Below are 22,836 nucleotides of genomic sequence, written 5' to 3' on the forward strand. Positions count from 1 at the left end.
TTTACAAACAAGGGGGCCTTTGGACCCAGATAATCTTGAAGTATGAATTGTTGCACAGGAGTTTACATTTTCAAGTCAATCCACTGCATTTTTGATGCTCTTTTAAAAGTAAGCTGAAGCTGCTCTTGAAAGAAACTGAAGTTATGCTGTTTTGAATACAGTACAACTGCCTCCTTTATCCCCCCTCACACCATAGGACAAAAACAGCAAAGAACTATTGAGTAATTTTTACGGTTTACTCATATAATGCTATTTTATAATATAGGTTAACCAACTGCAAGACTTGGTTTTAAACTAAACTGTTACATAATAGGAGTCAATGTGTGATAGGGACGATAAACATTTTCTAACAAATCTAGTCTTTCCCACCACCATGTTAGCCTTAAAATGATTCAGAAATGGGTGAATTTTTTTTCAACCCATCCCTCTTTGGCAAATTACAGTTAAAAATTAATTTTTTTACGAACAAGTTATATAGAAAGAGGGAATTTATAAAGGAAATGGTTGTTCAACCTTAACTACAGCTGTAATATCAGATGCCACTACATCTTAATCTCGCTCATCATGAAACCTCTTTCACAAGTGCTCTAAAATAGTAACAGATTTACAATGAACAATCACTGTAGTGATTATTAGCAAGTAAATCAATTTCTCACTTTATCACTAGGATACTTTATTTAATTAGTTCACTGTAAGCAAAGAAATGCTTTTGACATATCAGTTTACAACACACATCAGCATAATCAGTTTTTGAGAGATACAGTTTTGGGAAAGCATGGAAGATTTACAATCCAATGTAATCTAATCTCACAGGACAGAAAGTTCCAGTATATGTTCCACACAGCCACCACTTCGAGTCCCCCCCTAGGGAGAGATTTTTAAACAAAACAAAGGTTTAAAAGCAGCTATGTGACGTATTGCAGACACCGTCTGTGAGAGGAAGGAATCCTTATAATTTAGCAGATTTAAAAGTTGATTTTGTCTGAAGAGAGAATTTCTTTAGCAGTGGCATGGATTCCATCCTTGGAATCCAACATGGAGGTCACAGTGTACTAAATCCCAATGGTGAAAGCAAATTCTTACAGTCTATCACATGGATACTTTTTGCCTGACCGCACTGTACAAGCACTATCATCTTGATACTTAATACAGTTTTTGTCTTCTCTTGAAAAAGACAGCACAGGTTTGATTCACATTACAAAATCTAAGACTTCTGTACTACAAGTAATTTTCTTATTATGAGTTCATGCTTTTAAATGAGGTATTAGGCATGCCTGTAAAGGTAACAAGCAAAAAATTTTGACTGTATGCCCTGAAGACCCATGATACTGCACAAGCCTGCCAACATTTTAGGTTAGAATATTAAAGTATAAGAAAAAATGCTTCCAATAACTAGTCCAACAGCTGTCTGGAAGCTTTTATTTTGTTTATTTTATTCACCCCAAAAGGAGATGCACCATTCCCATAGACACCGCAATACCAAGTCGATGCCTGGGGTGGACAGAGCAAGCTCCTATTTCAGCTCCCTGTTTGAAAAAATCAATTTAATATAAAGTCCTCAAATAAAGGACATATCAGATATTAAACTGAAAAGAACAGATAACTTAGAAGATAAATTATTTTATTTTTAAAAAGCATATACAGCATAGCTTCTTATTGGTACACAGGAATAGGCTACAAAAATACACATGTAACAGAATATTCACTAACTAATATAAGGCTAATGCCTATATAAGATGCCAAGTATATAGCAGATATTGCCCCAGCTGATTTAAAAAACACACTCACACTTGGAATTGCAGGCACTTTCTTTCTTTCTGGACCTACAAGTGGACTTGCTGCCATTTCTCCTTTGGATCCAACTGTAGTGCTGCTAAGTTTACGCGACACATCTTTGTCCCATTCCTCTTTCTGTTCACTTTCCACACTATTTGCCTGAGCCCTTTTTGTGTATGATACAGCAGGAGGAATTGATGGACCAACTGTCAAATAAAAACAAAATTATACTATCTAAAAACAATCATTGCTTCTCCCTCAGTCAATGCACTCTGAAGTATGATTCTCTACACATGGGAAAGAAAACCTTTGGAATGATAGTAAGACTGCAAGGTTGGTGTATATGCTACCTGTAAAATGTGATAGTTACATACATTAAGTTATCTTTAAATAAATTTGAACCACCTGTCTCTTCATTATAAATTTGAAGACATGTAGTGTACATTCAGTACTTCCTATTTCATTTATAAGTTTCTACTTATATTTTAGTTCTAATTTTAACCGATTTTAACCCTCAAATTGCTAAAAAACAAAGCAAAGAAAATGGGATGGGCAACATGATAAAAGGGAAACTGTTCAAATTATTTAAAAACTTATTTTCATTTTTTAAAACCTTTCCCTATTCTAGGGTGGCCACTTACGCATTCCCAGAATACTGGACAATCCAATACATTTGGGAATGGTGTGGGCCCATTCCCACCGGTGTGGGCCCATCTCCATCAGTGTGACCTTGCAATCACCATCTGTGCAAGGTCATGTGCAGGATCCCCGTACGCACGGGGGCAAAATGAGCGGGGTCACACAGACAAGACTAGAGCAGCACCCTCTTCAGAATGGTGTCCTCCATGCGTGATACTGGATAACACCACATCTGGTTTTACATTAGCGTCAGATGGGACAAACTGGACAAAAGCAGGACTGCTTAGCTTAAAACTGGACATATGGCCTGCCTACCCTATCCTCACTCTCCTCAGCCCATGAGCAAAGCTTTTGTCCACAGAATAAATTAAAACTATTTTATTTACTTTATGCTTACGTTGGGAGAATCACAGCTTCTCCCTCCCCACAGTTCTTTCTGAGTAGTTCCTCAGCGGTGTAAAATATACAACTCCCTTTATTTCAATGGAGTTTGACAGTTTGCACTAGCTGACGATCTGCCCCAATGTATTATTTACTTCTGTGAAAAACCCCCCAAGACTGACCTGTACAGGGGGAACAGGATTGGCAAGAGGTGGAAGTCAAAATAATAGGAGGAGGAAAGGGTCAAGAAAGTTTTTTCATTTGACTGCCTGGTTTTTTTGTTTTTTTTTAAAAAACCTTTTCATATTTAAAATGTGAATATTTACTCCATTTTGTATACCTACTACCACCTGAAGATGCTTCCCAATAACTTTGTAAAATGATGATCCCTGGCTAACCCGACAATTTGGCCTTCAGTCTCAGAATGTATTTACTATAAAACATAATAGCCTGCAGTCTTGGCGTTTATTCAGATCAGGAGTTAACGATCTCTCCCACAAACTGATGAACTGTGAATTTGCAATATACTGTTTTAGATTCAAAACTATAAGTTTTTTTTTTTTTAAAACAGAAAAATTAGAACTGGTATTTAACTCCATACAGAATTTAGAAGGTGACAGCTACACCGAAGTAACAAACCCAAAAGGGTCAATTCTATTAAGCTGGCCCACATTTACCACAGAAGCATTCGTACGGATAAGAAGCATCATGGTGTGGCGTGATGAGGCACATAAGAAATGCACAGAGAGGCGGAGTGCCAGGCTCACAAAACACTGCACACTCAGATTTAAACTGTGTACGTTACTTTACTTGTTTGAACGTCATCCCCACCATGATCACTGAACCGTCGTTGTTTCTGATTGGTCGATATACTCCGCTGGACTTTCAGGTGAGCGGGAGACTGCATAGAGCTGTTGTTGAGGTCACTGCTGGGTCGAGACCTTTGACTCAGGTTACTACTGGACAGGGATTCACTTCCTTCAAACTACAAGCATAAGAAAGCATTTTAAATATTTTTGAAATGTAGACAAATTAACATTATCAGCACTACCATATCATTATATAGTGAAGGATTTCTATATAAAGTCCTTGATTTGGTTGTTAAGGCTTTTAAATTAAGTAAGCTAAAATAAAAAATTGTCTATTTTAAAATTTAATTTTCTTCAAGACTGGACACTCAACTTCAGCTATCATTGTTCATGCTTATCCTGCCCATGCTGAATTGTGAAAATCAATAACACCCCTACAAATATGCTCAAATTACATCTGCCTAAACACAAATGAACTTGTTTTAAAACATGTACAATTAGAGCTCAGAATGATGAGCGTTATTTAAAAGAAGGAAAACCAGGAGAACCTCAATATTTTATCTAGTTTTAAGGCTTTTTTTTTGCATTGATAACATTTTTAACATCAGAACAATTTCAAAACATTTCAAACAAACTTGGAATAAAAGTTAAGTCCAGAAATTAGGTTAGGAAAGCAAGTAGTAATGACTGAAGAATGTTTCAGTGCCTTTAACACATTCTTTGGGCCTAGGTAATTCTGCCTTTGGCTTCACAGACTAACAAGCACTATAAGGAAAACTGTTACTAATAGCAGTGTGATTGTCTAAATTTAAATGCTGACATTTCTCAGATGGAAAAAGAGTTGTCAGATTCCTAATCTGTACCAATGTACAGGAGGTGTGGGGTGTGGCTAGTGAAGGAATGCACTGGAGGATGAGTATATCAAAGCCATGCTGTCAAAGAGGAGAAGAAGTGCTAGGAGGCAGCGTGGAAACAAAGTTCCTCCATAAGCAAGGTCCCAGCCTGTGGCTGGATCTATTGAGATCACTGAAGATCTCAAGTTATCGTCAGATTTCTGCTAGTTCCACAAGAGTTGGAGAGTATTTCCTGTCCCAGTACAGGATTAACTCATGAAAGGATGAAATGGCTCATAATTCTTTAAGAATTCAATAAGAAAAATACACCCTTGTTCAGTTAAAATATTTAACAAAATAGTGTATCTAAACTCAGTATTTTGTAAGAATTACTGCTATCGTGAAATATTACATTTTCTGTTTTTCTAGTTGTATTTCACAGTTAATATTTATTGCACTTAAGTTTAAATGTAACATTTTTTCCTGTCACTTCACACCATTTCTGCATAATAAAAGCTAGTAGTTTATAAACAATATATTTACAGAGACCATTTGAAATCTCAGACCATCTAGCCTTGCATGTGTCAATGAATGAGATAACCATAATAATTTAATCCTTAGAACAGAGTACTCATCTCAAAGTACTTGTCACTTAGAACTCTACACTGAGGGACAACAGCAGACTGTGCAGGAAGATTAATTGTGATTAAGTCCCTCCTAAAACTTCCAAGTCAAATTGCACACCCAGTAACTAGAAACACTTCCTGCTCCCTGGCTTAGCACTCTTCAGTGACATCACAAACTGCTAAGAAACTGGCCAGGTCCCAGTGCATTTATCACATAGGATTAGCCAACCTCTCAAGGGCTGAATAGTCATCTCCTGTCCATTAATTCTTGGCATGGCTGAGGCAGTACTGCAGAACAGTGTTATTCAGCCTCTTTCATCCTAAATTGCTCTTAGGAGGCCAAGAGAAGCCAAGGGCAGACGATGCTGATTTACAATTAACCAGGTTGCACAGGATTCATCACTTTGCCCAGTGAATTATTTCAAAAACAATTTTATTTGTAATGATTTTTTTTAACTGATGTCTGTTATTTCCATAAGACACTTAGGACCAGATCCAAAACCCACTGAAGACACTTGGGAACTTAATGGGTTTTGGATCAGGACCTCAGTAAGTCCCTTCACTTTGAGTAGTGGATTTCTCACCTCTCTCCAATTCCATAATTTTAATGGACACAATGGACAGCAGTGAATAGAACTAAATTTCCAAGGGTTGTGTAATTTTCCATATACACCACCACCACTGCCCAAGGAACTCAATCCTGATCATTAATGCCACGGTTGTTACGTTCTTGGACCTCTCCTGAATATCATCAAATCATGTACAATGGCTAACTGTCTTGTAACGTGAAAATATGGGGACAATTACATTTTATTTGTTAGTTAAATAAATAATAATAATCCAGGTCTGCAAAGCAAAGTCAGAGCATAAATGAACGGTCACCCAACCCAAGCTAAACTAACTTCTGAAAGTCTTATACAAGGTGATTATAAAATGGAAAAAAAAAAACAAAAACAAATAGGGCATGTTCAGTACAACTAGATTTAAAACTCAAACTGGCAGATACAAGTTAGATAAAACTTACTTCAGGTGGTTTTCTGCCTAGAAGCAGGTAAGTAGCCATGACTTCATCATACTTTTGCTTTACTAAAGACTCATGGATCTCCTCTCTTGAAAAGCCCATAGTGACCATTATGTCTATAAAGAAAGAAAGAAACAAAGAAAGAAAGAAAGAAAAAGCCATTCTTAGCAGGACAAGTGCCCTAGAGATTCTTGACAATGTATATACACACCAAAAATGGAAAACATAACATTAGAAGATAACTGATGATTCTACAATTCAAATGAATCTACACTGTATTTATTGTTCAGGAATGAAGACTATAGCTCCATTGTGACAGGTTTCAGAGTAGCAGCCGTGTTAGTCTGTATTCGCAAAAAGAAAAGGCGTACTTGTGGCACCTTAGAAACTAACAAATTTACTTGAGCATAAGCTTTCGTGAGCTACAGCTCACAAAAGCTTATGCTCAAATAAATTTTAGTCTCTAAGGTGCCACAAGTACTCCTTTTCTTATAGCTCCATTGTTTTCAATGTTACCACTTTCTTGAAAACTTTGTATCTGTGCTACTTAAATGAATAAACTAAACTATACCTAACCTGACAAAAGCACAAAATAGCTCTAGAAAGAAACTAAGTTAAAGTTTCTCATTTAAATAAATAGCAAATACATTTTACTTTTGTAATAAACCAATTCCCTTTGTGGCACTTGTTCTCAAATTGTTTTATTTGCAATGAAACATTTATCATCTATTTCCATATATTATGAAAATCTTTACCTATTCTTTTGGTGTCATTAAAATCTGGTTCCGGCTCAGTATATGGCTTTAATTCTTCCTCTTCGTGGCCAACATTCATCCACCGATCCTTCATAATTTGCTAGGAAATTAAACAAATCTCAGCTAAAGTATTACACTGTTTATTCAATTAGGGCTTTAAAGTAAACTGAAAGCCTCCCATTGATTTTAATGGGAATTGAATCAGCCCCTGTAAGCTCTGGTTTAGAAAACAAGATGTTTCTTCGTTCCAGCATCAACCAATACATACCTACGTGAATGACAACAATACTGCTTGGCCAATTAACTAACCAATAGGATAGGACCTTTATAAAAAGGAGAATAGGACCTTTATAAAAGGAGATCTTGTATCACAGCAGTGCTCAAAAGCTACCATTATCTGCATGGTGAAAAGATGGACATAAGTTGCCCTTTTGTATAGTTACCATAATAATAAACCAGTGTTTGCTATTAGGACAGATGTTTAAGGGAATTTTTAGGGAATTATCTGCAACTAATAGCTTGAGATGTAGCCCTGCTAGCTTAATAGGTTCTTTCTATCTTTATAATTTTCTACAAGGCTTTTTTTTTAAAAAAAAAAAAATGAAACTACAGTATTATGCTCTGTCATTATCTCATAAGAATATTCTATTACTGTACATCTTTACACGCACAGGTTACACAGGCTGACATGCATGTCATATTTGTCTAAGGCAAAAAGGGTCAAGCAGCAGCACCTAAACAAGGCTCAGTGGCTGCAATTACCCTGCTCAGAAAGGAGCAAAGAAAGACTCCCTTAAGCGTGCACAGCTGGAGCTGCACTAGTGTATATCTCTGGTGATGCTGGACTGATGCTTCCAGTTTACACTCTGGGCATTATGTTGTTTTCTGATGAGCTGTTTATTCTGACCTCCTCTCACGCTCTTCTTAACTGTCCCTCCACTCCTTGTGCCCTCAATACTCTTCTATTTCCTTTGCTCCCCCATCTCTTCTTCCAAGTCCTTGTCTTCTACACTCCTTTGTTCCAACTCATTCATCCCCCCCTTACTTTCTCCCTCACCCCTTAAAATATTTAACGTGCATTAAAATAAATACCCCCCCCATCAAATTAAAAAAAAAATCGTGTAACAGTACATTTGCTAATTATCATTATGATTGGATGCTGAATCCCTGTCTCTGCCTCCCCTATCTGTGTCTCTCATACTCTCTGCTTGGACATTACCTAGCACAACGGGACCCTGAGTTTGGTTGAGACTTCTATGTGCTACTGCAAAACAAATAAAAATTGTTTTGAAATAAATTATAACTACAATTTCTTCAAATAATTTAAGAGACTGTGTAGAAATGCCACTATGTTCCCAAATGACTGTTGTCCTTTGCAAGACAGGGCAATAAACATTGGCTATGACCATTCATCTTTTCCTGTGGATTGTCTCGTTTCAAAACATATTCACAGTTCATCTCAAGAAAGAACTTTTCATTTAACTATTTCCATGAAATGCAACCATCTTTAATATTATAGAGTATATCTATGCATTTTTGGGAGATTTCTTCCTGATACACTTTGCCATTCCTGAAGAATTATTCAGAGGGAATCCCAAAGCTCCGCCAAATTTGTTCCTTCAACATACCTACCTCCTGCTGAATAGCTAGAAACAATGCTTATCCTTCAGCTATGATGACAGGTAGCAAAGCCTCTTTAAAGATCGACACAAATGCCGCTCACCAGATTGCCAAAAGAGATGTGACCACCAATCTAGCCCCCCCCCCTCCAAAAATGTCACCTCCACAAAACACATCAGTTGAATCCCACTAAGAGAGAAAGGCTCAATTTTCCTAGGATGCAACCTGGTGTCTTGCACTACTACATGGCTGCCAAACTAAAGACCCATATTTGTCTTACTACTATTAATAGTACAAAGAACAAAATCTTAAAAACTGCTATTCAGATATTAGCTTATTATTATTATTCACTTATTAGCCAACTGATGTTTTGCTGACCATAAGATCACCAGATATATGATTAAAATTCTGCCTTAGAAATAATCTTCATAATAATTTTTGCTAATGGACACAAACTGCTGCTGTCTTCTGGCCACAGAGTCAAATGATTATTTACAAGGAGTCTTATCACATCTGACTGCAAGGTTCACAACAGACAGAAGATGTTGGAATCCTTCAGTTTTTTAGTAGTATCCTCAGCAAATGTAGCAGGAATGCAAAACTGTTTCTACAATGATATTTTTGGCCAAGAGGAACCACCCTTCTGAAAAGCATCCCATTCCTCTCCTCCATCCCCACTAGACCTTCCAGCAACATGACTGGACCAATACCATTTCTGATGCAGTGCCTTTAGTTTTGTCCCTCTCCTTGCTATTCAGATCTATGGTTCAAGCTTCTCTAATCTAGTCCTCATCTTTTAAAGATGGGTATGTTTTTAAGCTAAAATTCACTAATTTTTGTCAATTAAGTGCATTAATTTAGAAGTATTATCTAGTTACTGTTCAATATCCAAAAAAGCCCACTTGCAGTAAAGCACTTTTAAAGCGTACCTCTTATTTCTTTTACAGAACTTGAAATCTTGTCAATTTTAAAAAGTTCCAAGTAGTTTCTGGTATTGTACCTGCCCCTAAATCAGGGGATCTCAGAGTGCGGCGCATCCTCACACTTTTTCCTAAAATTCTTGATTAGCTTTAGGAAAACCAAATAAATATGAACATATACATGTCCAAATCACTGTAATTTATTTATTGCTAGCTAATATGTCTGTTGTGAAAAGTGATATTTACAAACATACAAGTATCACTTTTCACAGCAGACTTACTCAGCCCTGGCAAGCCTGGGGACAAATTAAGCCCTGGATGGAGGGTTGGGGGAGGCAGTGGGGGCCAGAGGAGACGGGGAGGCAGTGGGGGGGCTAGAGCCTGAAGCCCTGCGGCAAGAAGCCGAAGGCCCCCAACTGGAGCCCGGGGCCTGCCATTGCATAGCTAGAGCCCACGGCTGGAGCCCAAAGCTCCGTGGCCAGAGCCTGCTGCTCCACCACCTCAGGGCTGAAGCCCAAAGCCTGAGCCCCACCACAACTGGGAAGCTGGGGAACTCACTGGCTGCCTGCTCCTCCAGCAGTGTGCCCCAGGTGTCTCCAGAGGGGGGCAGGGCACAACCCCTGCTCCTGTACCCAACGTCCAGGAGCAACAGAGAGGGGGAGGGGACTCTACTTTGCCTTCCCCCCATCACAGCCCAGGAGGCTCTGGCTGCAAGAAAAGCCCCTGGTGGCCACATTTGAGAAACGCTGCCCTAAATATCCCATCAACATTTGTGATCGTAAAACAACATTTTCCTACTTTTAAAATATGCTTCCCTGTTCATATGGAAAAGGCCTACACAAACAAGGTTTATAATATTTACATAACACATACCAGCCCAAGGGCTAAGCCTACTACTCGAGGTGCTGCTTCTTCAGTTCCAATTTTACTGCTGCTGTTACTGGTAAACACCGTCTTGGGGGAAAAAAACCACACACCGGATCTCTTACCAGAGCACTATGAGAGTGTCATGCTAGTTAGTGCATGGCTCAGAAACAACAAATGACATTAACAAAAGAGTGATGCTGACTAAACAAAATACTGTCAAAACACACAAACTAAAAAGAGAAAAATATTCTCAAATCTTTTTCAGTTCCAAGAATCATATATATTAATTGTAACGGTAACAAGTGCAGCATTTTCTGATGGAAATGTGAGCTGATTTTGTCCCTATCGGTAACATGCTGAAGAGGACTAGAAGCAGCACTCAGGCAGATATATAAATTTCTTTCCAAGCCATGTACCCTAAACTTTTCACCCCAAACAATACTTCATATCTCATTAATAAAATGCATTTTTGTGATGGTGCTCTCCTTCAAAATTAAAGGATGGATTCTTGCCCAATGTTTCATTTCAAGAGTGCCTCAGATTGTTTATTCACTCTCTTTTTGCAGATATTTGGCAGTGACCCATTTTCTACCCTAAAAAAGCAGGCTCCTGTATGGCTGCCATCAGCAGCACTCTACAGGGACAATGATGGGATCAAAGAATAGGAGTATATGATTGTCATACTCATAAACACTGAGGAGCCAAGTTATGCCTCCAGGGTTTCCAAGAATCTTTAGTCTCAAGTGCTAGACCTGAATCTCTTTACAAGAAGAAACTTATAAATGGAAGGCTGGAAGAAGCCAATCATTCTGAAGTCAGCCTTTCAGCTTCTTGCAGTGACTAAGCTCTTATCAATGTATTCTCTAGGCAGGAATATAATGTAATTTATGACAACCAACCAATCAGAAGACGCCATTATCCAACTTCCATCCAACTGCTGAACACAGCAGTTATTCTGAAATGGAAAATGCTTGTGACAAATCACAAAGTAAGCCCAGCTTGAAAGAAAAAGCTGTATACAAGCATAGCTCGCTATGAATATGCTTCCTAGCCAGGCATGCAAGAAAGCTCAGATCACTACACTGGAAAGAAAAAACTACTTAAATGGGATGAATTCTCTGGAACACCATCCTCTGCTATGAAAGCAAATACGTGAAGATGAAATAAAGGTCACTAGTGACTAATGCACATTGTACCTCAAACATTTTATCATTTGTTGTACTTTTTATTTCTGATACTGGATGGGCATTATCAAATAATAAATCTTTCTTTGCCACAGATCTCCAAAAGCAATATAAAACGGCAATTAGATTTGTGGTCTGAATCTATACACAAATAAAATATCAAGTTTACCATAGTAATGGCTTTCAATATTTGTGTTTATGATACCAAACAAAGGAAAACTAATTTCCCAATGCTCTTAAAGTGACAGTCCTTTGATCAGCCAAAAGTAAAGAAAGGGAAAAGACTCCACGGCCTCGCCTCAGATTCAAACTGCGCTGCCCTCTGCAATGCTTCCTGACAATCCTAGGCACTGCAGGCCTCTACAACAGAACTGAAGTGGGCTCTTGCTTTCAAAAACAATATCCTATCTGGTTATTGGAGTAAGTAGTTCATTCTTGCTGTGAAGATAATTTCAGAAAGAAATTACTTACTTCTAAGCTCCCTCGTTTTATTGGATTCAGTACCAGTAGTTTTTTCAGTAGATTTTCACAGTCTGTGGACATATAGAATGGAATACGGTACTTCCCCCGTAATACTCGCTCCCTCAGTTCCTAGACAGAAAAGAAAATATATTCTTGACACTGAAAAGTTAGCAAATTGAAATTGAGATGTCAAATTTCAACTGTACCTTTAAATTCTGACCATCGAATGGCAAGGAGCCACTGACTAGTGTGTAAAGAATAACTCCAAGACTCCATACATCTACCTCTGGGCCATCATATTTCTTTCCTTGAAAAAGTTCAGGAGCAGCATAGGGTGGGCTTCCACAAAAAGTGTCTAGTTTGTTACCAATTGTAAATTCATTACTAAAACCAAAATCTGCAATTTTAATGTTCATGTCTGCATCAAGTAGAAGGTTTTCTGCCTAAGAGAAAAATATTGAAAGAAAAATGACCAAATTTATACATCACAATAAAGATCAACATATAAGTGTGCATCATTTGTTGATAAGAAAAGTTACATTTTCCAAAATATACGATTTGACTGTTTGACATTAGAGAACAAAGGAAACAAACCCTGTGAATGCACTACTTAGAGTATTGCTATTTAAAATATTCGGAGTCCAATTCTGAGGTGCAAATAAAGTTAAATTCAAATGATTTATTGTTCAGACAATAATTTACAGTGCATAAAGCTAGACAGCAGTTAAAACTAGTTGACTGAATTCAAAAGCAATCTAGTGCTTCTAAATTGACAGCTTTGGCCTAGAAGACTTAACCAGTTTGATTCCAAAGGATATAAATGGAGTCCCAGGCATGTTGCCATGTGTATGGGTAGGTGTGGGAAGAAAAGGGGTTGATTCTCATTGATTAGTAAAGCATGCTGATTTGCAATTAAATATAACTTTTACACTAAACTTGGTACATTTTGCTAACTAGGAGGATACACTACATCTATATGCATTTATTTAAGCAGTTACGTAGATTAAGATATTTATTCTTATTTTTACATTTTTTATTGTGTTAGAAAATAGTGAATGATGCATTTCGTATTTACTAGATGATTAATTATTTACTTGTGATTTATGTCACGCTGCATTTGGATGAAAATTGGAATTCAAGTAACTGCACGAAAACAGCATTATAATATTTTTTTATCGGTTAAATAGAACTACCTTAAACATGTCGCATATGTAAGAAAAAAGGTTGATCAAAACAAGTTTTGCATGCAAAAATAACTGGTTTATTAGACAAAGGAGGTATCTTTAGTTAGTAAATTTAACGGACTGTTTCTGGTCACCATGTCCTTCTAGATTTTTAGAACTAGCAGATCCTCTTCTCACACCTCATTTTTATTTAAAGACTGGAAGAGGAAAACAAGTTTTCCTAGTTTTTTCAACTCTCAGTCAGACTCGACTTTGAACTATATTGATTGGATAAACTGAAATGAAGAAAATATTCTCTGCACTAGGAGAAGAGGTTACTGCTATCAAAAGCTGATTTAGCACTTCAACAAATGGTTCCAGGTGCCTAGCCAGTGACTTCCACCAGTTCAGTGGTTTGACTTTCTTTAAAAACTTCTGCAACAAATATGTATTGCTTAATTACTTAAATTTAATTATAGTAAGTTTAAGCCTTACTTAATTTTTAAACAGGTTTATTTTTTAAAAGAAAAATAATTTAAATATTGTTTTATTTTAAATAAATAAATCCATCTTAAATTTTAAAAACTTCCGGTTCTTTCTACCCTCATTTAGGACTTTAAAACACAAGTGTCTGCTTGGACAATAGATATTTCATGGTACTTTCTGTACTTTATTTCAGCATCCTTCACCAAAGTTTCCCCTCCTCCATCGTTACTCAGCATGCTTTAATAGCAGCAGCAGCAGCCAGGCAAATCTCAGAAACATTTACACTTCAGTAATGTGCTGTCTGTATTTACACAGGTGGACTATAGGACAGTTACTATAAAAGTTTTGTCAGCTTGAGTTTGTGGCAGTCAGTCACATTACCCAGGAGTAGTGAAGCCACAATGAGTTATGCAGGTCAACACAAACAAGTGCTAAAGAAAATCTTCATACCACAGCATTCCCTCATCATTTGGATATGCCATGTGTTAAGGAGAAAACGGTTTTAAAAACCTATAAAATGTTCCTAAGCAGTTTGATTTTGATTATTTCTAGTATCCCCCTCCCTGCAAAGCCAGGAGCCTTAGTTACCATGAGTACAACTGTATACACCTCAGAGGGAGAGAAATTCAAAATTAATATAAACACACCTGTATAAATAATCAAAAACAGAAAACATCAAAAGTCTCGTGACTTTATGGAATTGAAGTAAGTGCTGGGTCCCACTGGGAAGCCAGGAATCTCCCACTTCCAAATGGCATAAAGTTCTCAAGTCTAACCCTGGAATAGCTCAAGACATTAGGCTTCAAGGCTGTCACATTTTAATATCTACAGCTACTGTTACTATCTCGGCATTGAATCCTACCATACCAGGTCACATACAGGTGCAACTTTGGAGGAAATGGCACAGCTGAGTGGAGGATGAAATACTTTTCTGCAAGGTTGATTATTTAAATCATCTCAGGGATTTGGAATGTTAGAATAGGCCCGGGCTTATTAGAGGGCAGAGGACAGGGAAATTTATCAAAAATGTATGGTAAGTACAAGTAGCATGTCTCTAATTTCTCAAAAGGCAATCCTGTATGTGTGTATTATACAGTATACATATAGATGCATATAAAATATTTTGTCACATTCAAATTTAGCAAAGATAAACTGCTAAAACAACAAATGGGTGAGATAGCTGTAGAAATGCTAATAATTTTTTGGTGAAATGGAATGTCTCAGCCACAATGCAGGGTTACTCTTCAGTTAACTGAAACAGCACTAATTTTGATAGTTGTATAATTCCTTGTAATATGCCAGTTCTGGAAGTGTGATTTGCTTAATTACTATATTGTTATTTCTCAGTGTCTGCACAGTGTGAAAATGCCTGTATTCCAATCAAATGATCGCCATAAGCAGACTGAAGGACTTGCATAATTGCTGAACAGCAAGTTTTCAATAATTTTACAGTGATTACGCAAGTAACTCTGATTGGATAGAATCCCTTTACTACGATTGGCTGTACTCAGAATTGAGCCTGTATGTCCATGAAGACACCACTAAACCTTCTCTCCCACTCCAGATGAAACTGAAAAAAGTATTTACTCAGAAAACAAGAATATGTGGCTAACAAACTGCTAAAAGGTGAACCGGTTGTTGGGTTTTTTTTTATGTTAATCCCACCCCTTTGACTCATTTTGTTCTCCAGGATCTCAGTATTGCTTGCACTGAACCCCATGGAGTTCTTTTAAAATCAAAGTGAACCAAGATTGGCCTTCCTCAACATTCCTTCCAACTACAGTCCAGCAAAGCTCTTGGCACACAATCGGTGTCTATTTGCCTTTACATTATTCACACTGAGAGAATCCCTGACTCTCCCTTCCAATTTGTTTTTAAACCATTTAAAAATATTGAGTTCTTTTGGAGAGAAGAACCTTTGCTAATCTGTGGGAAGTAATTAGGTGGATTGAAGAAAGATAATGAAAAGCAGGAGTGGGGGAAGGAAATACACAAGGAGAAAAGAAATTCTTGCTTATGTTAGTTTTTAAAAACTATCTTTAAACAATTTGATAGACCATTTTTGTAGCCTTAAACCTGGACTCTTCAAACAATTTCATTATAACTTGAGGATGCTTCCCGTTAACTTTAATCAACATACCCTCGGCTATACAGTTCAATCTTTGTTCTCTGAGTTTGTTCACCTCAGGCTATGACCATAATATATTAAAAAGGAAATATCCTCAAGTTATAACAAGCTCCTCTTTCTCTTTATTGGTTAATCCTTTACTGCTGATTCTTTTAGTTTTTTGTTTGTTTTTTGCGCATGCAAGAGACACCCCTGAAACCAATGACAAACACATTGTGGTCCTATACGGCAGCATACTGCCATCATGACTATCCATGTTCACGTATGTGGAGATGATGTGCAGCAGATTTATTACCTAGCTCAAAGCTTCTCTTTCTTCCCCCTTCAATAGCTCTTGGTAAATATAGGAACAACAAGAGGAGGGCATGTCTCAGGATGTTTTTTCTCTGGCTTGTAAAGTTTCAATTCCCATGTCATAGAAGTACAGTACAATTTGCAACAGGAGTCAAGTTTCAGAAAAACACATTCAAACTACCAATTTATGACAAATTTTAGTCCAATATTACATCCAAGAGAAAGAATGATTCTGCTCTTTCGTAACACAGAGTCACCATCTGAAAAGTGTGGCTGATTTACTCATACTGTAGCTGGATGCACCCTGAAGGACCTGTTTTGTAACAAAGGGCTGCTATAGTCTGTTTTTCATTCCTCAGACTTTTTATGTTTCAGCAGAATCAGGTACTCCTAATAAAAAGCCAATATACTGCTATTTGCTTTACTCTACTTAGTTCCACTATGCAAAGCAATAACATACTTTATGTAGCAGTTCAAAGCAAAGAAAAATTTCCGGAAATGCTTCAGGAAACCACAATACAGCAATACACTTTGATATTTGCTGTCCTCCTACTAAGCCAAAAACTGTAGTTTGTTGATCAACAATCAGAAAGGAAATGGGTATCAGAGTAGCAAAAGACAAGGAGGGACATTAGAGAGAGATCAGATGCTTAGAGACCCTTGATCAAGACCTCCTCTCAAGCAGAAGTTTTGACATTTCTTGTGTGACATCGCTAACAGATATGTAGGCTGTTGATTCCAATTGACAAATAGTTCTTGAATGTGAAGTTCTTCACAGATTATTCAAGATTGCTTGCAGGTTTTCTCCTAAGGCAATTGGAAAGCACATTCTGTAGGCCAAGAAGGTGGAGCGCCACTAAAGTTATGTTGCAAGTATAAATTCCCAAAGACCTGAGCATTGCATGAGAATATTTTCAAAGACTAAGGCCTGATCAGTCTTCGTATTTAACTCACATCCTTCAAAAGGCCATTCTTCTCTGGTAACCTGTAGCTCCCTAGGAACGCCAGACACTTGCAGCTAGGATGATTGTCTCATGTCAGCTGAGGTTGCCACAGACCTAGCTGCCACATCCAAAGCATCACGCTCTGCTTGGAGAACAAGCATGTAACATGCTGTCCTTCAGTAATCAGCTCTTTAAATTCCTCTCTGCAGTCCTGCGGGATTTTGCCAGTGAATGCTGCAATGTTTTCATTATTCAGAAAGTCATTTTGCCAACAGCAATTGATAGTTGGTGATTCTCATCTGAAAGCTTGCCGAGGAGTACTTTTTCCATCCAACAAGATTAATTTTCTGGACTCCTGTCCCAGGGGATAACTTGCTAAGGGCCCTCGTGTCCATCTTTTGTAGACTGCAGATACCACCAGGGCTCCTAGAGTAGAATGTGAGTAAAGCAGCTCAAATCCAGAAGACAGGACCTGGTACCAATGCTCTGCACTTTTTCATGTAGGAACTCTCAAGGCTGGTGTTTGCCAGAGCAGTTTAACAGGATCCAAAAGGCCTTCAATTAAAGGCATTCATTAGACAACTTGGCATGGGGGTGTGCAGCATGTCCAGGAGCTTGTGAGACCTCTCCTGGACCACTTCTACCAGTACCTCCGGTGTGTTTGTCTCCGTTCTGAGCAGTTCTTGGAAGGATCTGTACTCATCAAATTTGAGGCTGATTATTGCAGAACCACCTCATCAGGAGATGGTACATTAAGATTCTCAGTCTGAAGCTCTACATCAGAGCCACGATGCAGATGCTCATCAGTAATGAAGGTTCTTGAATAGTTTTGGGTGCTACTCTCTGTAACAGCAGAGATGGAGCTTAGATCTGGCCATGACACAAATGCTGCTCCCCTTGTAGACTGAAAACCCCATACGTCCAGTACTATCAAAGGTGCTGGTAAGCATAAGGACCGGGGGGGCCATGGTGGAGGACACCAGGAATTAAGATCCCTAGGTCTTTTGGAGATAAGGTAATAATAATAAACCCTGGATTCCCTTTCAAAGATGTAAGTCATTGTTCATGACCCTAGTGAACAAGAAGGCTCTTTGCTATCATCAGAAGCTGAGGGCTACTACTCCTGAAGTAGTGGAGCTGAAGCAAGATTCGTAGTAGGCAACTCTCGTCCCTTGTTCTAGCCAGTACCCGTCTGCGAAGTACATGGTACCAGAGGAGGAAAACCTTAGTATTAGCTAACAGTGGTGAGTTGTTACAGATAAGACAGATCTCCTAGTACCACAAAATTCCTCAGTACTGAGAACTCAGATGCCAAGAGGTGGTGAATCCACAACACTGGTACCAGGGTGGTTGGTACCGAAGATGCTAATACTGTATGCTTCAGTGCTGCACAAGTAGTACCTGGTGAAGTTTTTCAGTCTGAGGAGACCAATACTGGGGCTCAGTGACCGGAGTCCAAATGGGTCACAAAGGGACCCAGCAGACAAATGCAGAAGATTTATGCTTCTTAGAGCTAGTTTCCATTGTAGGAGAACTAGATCTTCTCCCTTTAACATCAGAATGCCTCTCTTCCCCCTTGTCATTAGAGGTGAGAAAGAAGACTGTTCACATCCAAGGAGCAGCCTGATGAGGAGGTGACAGCAGTACTTTCAGATGACAACTGATCAGGATTTTCTGCCCCAGGGATCTTGGGGTCTTAGGATGGATACATGCATTTTTCCATTAAGAACATTTTTAGATATGTCTCACTAGCTTTCTGCATCCTCATTGAGAATGATTTACAAATTGATCATCTGTCAATAACATGCCCTTCCCCAAACATGAAACACATTTGGTGTGTCCAAAGTTAAGAAGCATTACTGCCTCGTTGGAAAGGCAATTCTGAAACCTTGGCAATTTCTGCTTCACCATAGCAAGCAAGATGCTGTGCTGGGTAGATCCAGAGAAAAACAAGTTCCCTACAACAGGTACAGAAAATAAAGAGGGAGGACAAAAAGAGGAAACACTACTCTAATCACTAACCTAACTATCCTCGCTGACAATAACAATTTACAAAGAACAATAAAGGCTGCACAGTGAGTGAAAGCAGTCAGACACTGCAGTACTCCAACTCTGGACCACCAAATACTTAGAGAGAGTGAAGAAGAACAGATGAAAAAAAACACATCTCTTACAGATTTTTAAAAGACGTGATCAGTTTAAGCATTTTACTATAAATTGTCTTAATCTAGAAACCATGATAGCTGGCAGCATTTATGACTATAATAAATATGCATTAAAATGAGCTTTTTCATTTTCAATTTGTGGATATTTGTATATCATTAGTATGGGTCATGATTCTGTCACAAAAAGAAAAGGAGTACTTGTGGCACCTTAGAGACTAACAAATTTATTTGAGCATAAGCTTTCATGGGCTACAGCTCATTTCATCGGATGCATTCAGTGCATTTGGATTCTGTCACAGGTATTTTGAGTAAAAATCCCTGACGTTTACTAAAAATACCTGGGGGGAGGGGGAGAGGGGGAGAAGAGGACAAGCAGAGTGATGCTGGGCCTTGCAGCCGCTCCTGTCCCGCCACTGCTCCCCCGCAGCAGGGGCTGACCTAACCCTGATCAGCTGCTGCTTTGGCAGTCACAAGGCTGCTCTGACCATACCCCAGAAGTTACAGAGGTCCCAGAAAGTCCTCCATGACAGAATCCTATCCTTAATCATTAGCTATAATTTTTGGTCTTCTGGTTAAGGCACTAAACAGGGACTCTGGAGATCTAGGTTCTTTTCGTGTCTCTGTCACAGGCCTCCTTGTGATGTTGGGCAAGCCACTTAATTTCTATATACCTCAATTCGCCAAGTATGGAATGAAGAAAATAGTACCTCCCACCTTCGTGGGGGTATTGTGAAGATAAATTCATTAATGTGTTTGAAGCATTCATACTACAGCAATGGCAGCTATGTGGAAAGAGAGATAGGTGAACTTGCTCTAATACTGTCAATTAGTTATGTTAAAAAAAGAAAAAAAAGCAAAACCACAGAAACCTACCTTGAGGTCACGATGAACAATGCACTTTTGATGGCAGTACTGCACAGCAGATACAATCTGAAACACCAACATTTTCAATAAGAATTAATTTGAATCCCTATATAATTAGGGTTTTTCATAGCTTATACTTAATTTTGCCTCCTAGTATGCATTAGTGGAGAATTAAGTATTTTTACATACAGGGAGTGTAAAAATCCTTACAGTAATTGATGTTCTCTTGTTTGCACATCCCCAATGCCGGAGATCGGGACTTTTTTTTTTTTTTTGGACTAGCAGTGCTTACCAGCCTGAGCCTGTGCTTCCAGCGCCCTTGTACCCCCTTCAAGGTTATAAAAAGTTATAACGATGGAGTCTTTTACCCCCTCTGACGTTTTTGGAGCTACAGCCTTTGCCAAAGGTGTAGGAGAGACAGAACTTTAATACACAGAAACACCCAGAGCTCTTTTTAGTAGAGAAAGAGGTCTGCACACAAAGAGAAGGATCCTGGGAGCCCAGATTTGAGACTGGCTTCAAACATTTATGGAAAAAGTACATTTTCAGCCTGGCCTCTTTGAACTTCTGTATTCACTTTCAAAACGCACAGCAAACTGAGCATTTGCTAAATATACGCCCTTCCCCTAAGCAAAATAAACATTCAGTAGAAGGATGGAAATACCACATAAAGGGCAATATTTGAAACCGGGCGATTTTGGCTTAGCAATGAAGACTGAGAACGCAGTACTAGGCAACCAAGAAATTAAGAACAAAGTTACCCAAATGAAACCTATACCAAATATAATTCCTAATTTATGCATAAATATTTACTAACTAATCCTATGCAAAACACAGAAAAAATGGACAGCACTAGTCATTTCATCTCAGCCTATGCCACAGTTAGAAGTTACTGAGAGGTGGCTAGCCCACATTGACCCTTTTCTACCCTGGGGGGGGGGGGGGTTTGCACAAGGGCTCTGAGCTGCAAGCGCAAGCGAACAAGTACTGCTAGTCCAAAAAGATCCAAATCTCCTGTGTTGGCAGCGCACAAACACGCTAAAATGGAATACTTACAGACAATCACTCAAAGAAGAAATATACATTTAAAAACGTATCCACTATGTTTTTATTTTCGCGAACGATATGCCATAACGTTTATATCCTATGCTATTAAGCTGCCACATTATAAATTACTAATTTGTTAATATTAATCTTTTAACCCAGAGGACACACTCCATAAACAGGAAAAGGTATTTTTATGTTATTTATCCTTCTAGGGTTAAGCATCCAAAACTTCAGGATAAAAGATTTCATTACATAAAACATTCCTCAAAGTAACAGAAATTTTCAACATATGAAGGGAATCACTTTAAATTAATTTAGCCCATTGAATGTGGTATCATTCTAGTCAAATTACTTTATTCAATACAGTACTAGCAAATGCTGTTAGAATGACTATATATCACAAACTAATGTAATGAAGATTTTTAAAATTTTAATAAATATAGAAATTCCCACTTTCAGACTCTCTCCTCATACTTCGCAAGCAAGCTGGCTAACCTAGTGAGGAGGGCTTTAAACTAGGTTCACCGGGGGAAGGAGACCAAAGCCCTGAGGTAAGTGGGATACCGGGAGGAAGCACGAGCAGGAGCGTGCGAGAGGGCAGGGCTCCTGCCTCATACTGAGAAAGAGGGACGAGTTATCTCAAGTGCCTATACAAAATGCAAGAAGCCTGGGAAACAAGCAGGGAGAACTGGAAGTCCTGGCACAGTCAAGGAATTATGATGTGATTGGAGTAACAGAGACTTAGTGGGATAACTCACATGACTGGAGTACTGTCATGGATGGATATAAACTGTTCAGGAAGGACAGGCAGGGCAGAAAAGGTGGGGGAGTTGCACTGTATGTAAGGGAGCAGTATGACTGCTCAGAGCTCAAGTATGAAACTGCAGAAAAACCTGAGTGTCTCTGGATTAAGTTTAGATGTGTGAGCAACAAGGGTGATGTCGTGGTGGGAGTCTGCTATAGACCACCGGACCAGGGGGATGAGGTGGACGAGGCTTTCTTCCAGCAACTCACGGAAGTTACTAGATCGCAGGCCCTGGTTCTCATGGGAGACTTCAATCACCCTGATATCTGCTGGGAAAGCAATACAGCGATGCACAGACAATCCAGGAAGTTTTTGGAAAGTGTAAGAGACAATTGCCTGGTGCAAGTGCTGGAGGAACCAACTAGGGGTAGAGCTCTTCTTGACCTGCTGCTCACAAACCGGGAAGAATTAGTAGGGGAAGCAAAAGTGGATGGGAACCTGGGAGGCAGTGACCATGAGATGGTCGAGTTCAGGATCCTGACACAGGGAAGCAAGGAGAGCAGCAGAATATGGACCCTGGACTTCAGAAAAGCAGACTTTGACTCCCTCAGGGAACTGATGGGCAGGATCCCCTGGGAGAATAACATGAGGGGGAAAGGAGTCCAGGAGAGCTGGCTGTATTTTAAAGAATCCTTATTGAGGTTACAGGGACAAACCATCCCGTTGTGTACAAAGAATAGTAAATATGGCAGGCGACCAGCTTGGCTTATCAGTGAAATCCTTGCTGATCTTGAACACAAAAAAGATGCTTACAAGAAGTGGAAGATTGGACAAATGACCAGGGATGAGTATAAAAATATTGCTCGGGGATGCAGGAGTGAAATCAGGAAGGCCAAATCACACTTTGAGTTGCAGCTAGCAAGAGATGTTAAGAGTAACAAGAAGGGTTTCTTCAGGTATGTTAGCAACAAGAAGAAAGTCAAGGAAAGTGTGGGCCCCTTACTGAATGAGGGAGGCAACCTAGTGACAGAGGATGTGGAAAAAGCTAATGTACTCCATGCTTTTTTTGCCTCTGTCTTTACGAACAAGGTCAGCTCCCAGACTACT

General features: G+C 38.8%; 1 protein-coding gene and 1 pseudogene across 11 annotated transcripts in view; both read right to left on the minus strand.

The window, feature by feature from the left end:
* Positions 1 to 22,836, minus strand: part of MARK1 (microtubule affinity regulating kinase 1) — a 119,366-nt gene that overhangs the window by 20,145 nt on the left and 76,385 nt on the right. For 7 of the 11 annotated variants that reach the window (XM_073338840.1, XM_073338844.1, XM_073338839.1 and 4 more), the window contains 7 exons: positions 19,947 to 20,003; positions 12,100 to 12,336; positions 11,903 to 12,022; positions 6,841 to 6,940; positions 6,089 to 6,201; positions 3,607 to 3,781; positions 1,789 to 1,982 (listed from right to left, as the gene is read on the minus strand). In XM_073338840.1, the coding sequence (XP_073194941.1) occupies positions 1,789 to 1,982; positions 3,607 to 3,781; positions 6,089 to 6,201; positions 6,841 to 6,940; positions 11,903 to 12,022; positions 12,100 to 12,336; positions 19,947 to 20,003 (996 nt within the window). The remainder of the gene's footprint in view (positions 1 to 1,788; positions 1,983 to 3,606; positions 3,782 to 6,088; positions 6,202 to 6,840; positions 6,941 to 11,902; positions 12,023 to 12,099; positions 12,337 to 19,946; positions 20,004 to 22,836) is intronic. The other 4 variants (XM_073338843.1, XM_073338845.1, XM_073338842.1 and 1 more) reach the window with 1 other exon arrangement.
* LOC140909820 (U2 spliceosomal RNA) lies at positions 1,447 to 1,620 on the minus strand (annotated as a pseudogene).

Source organism: Lepidochelys kempii, chromosome 3, assembly GCF_965140265.1.
Source record: "Lepidochelys kempii isolate rLepKem1 chromosome 3, rLepKem1.hap2, whole genome shotgun sequence".
Lineage (NCBI taxonomy): Eukaryota > Metazoa > Chordata > Testudines > Cheloniidae > Lepidochelys > Lepidochelys kempii.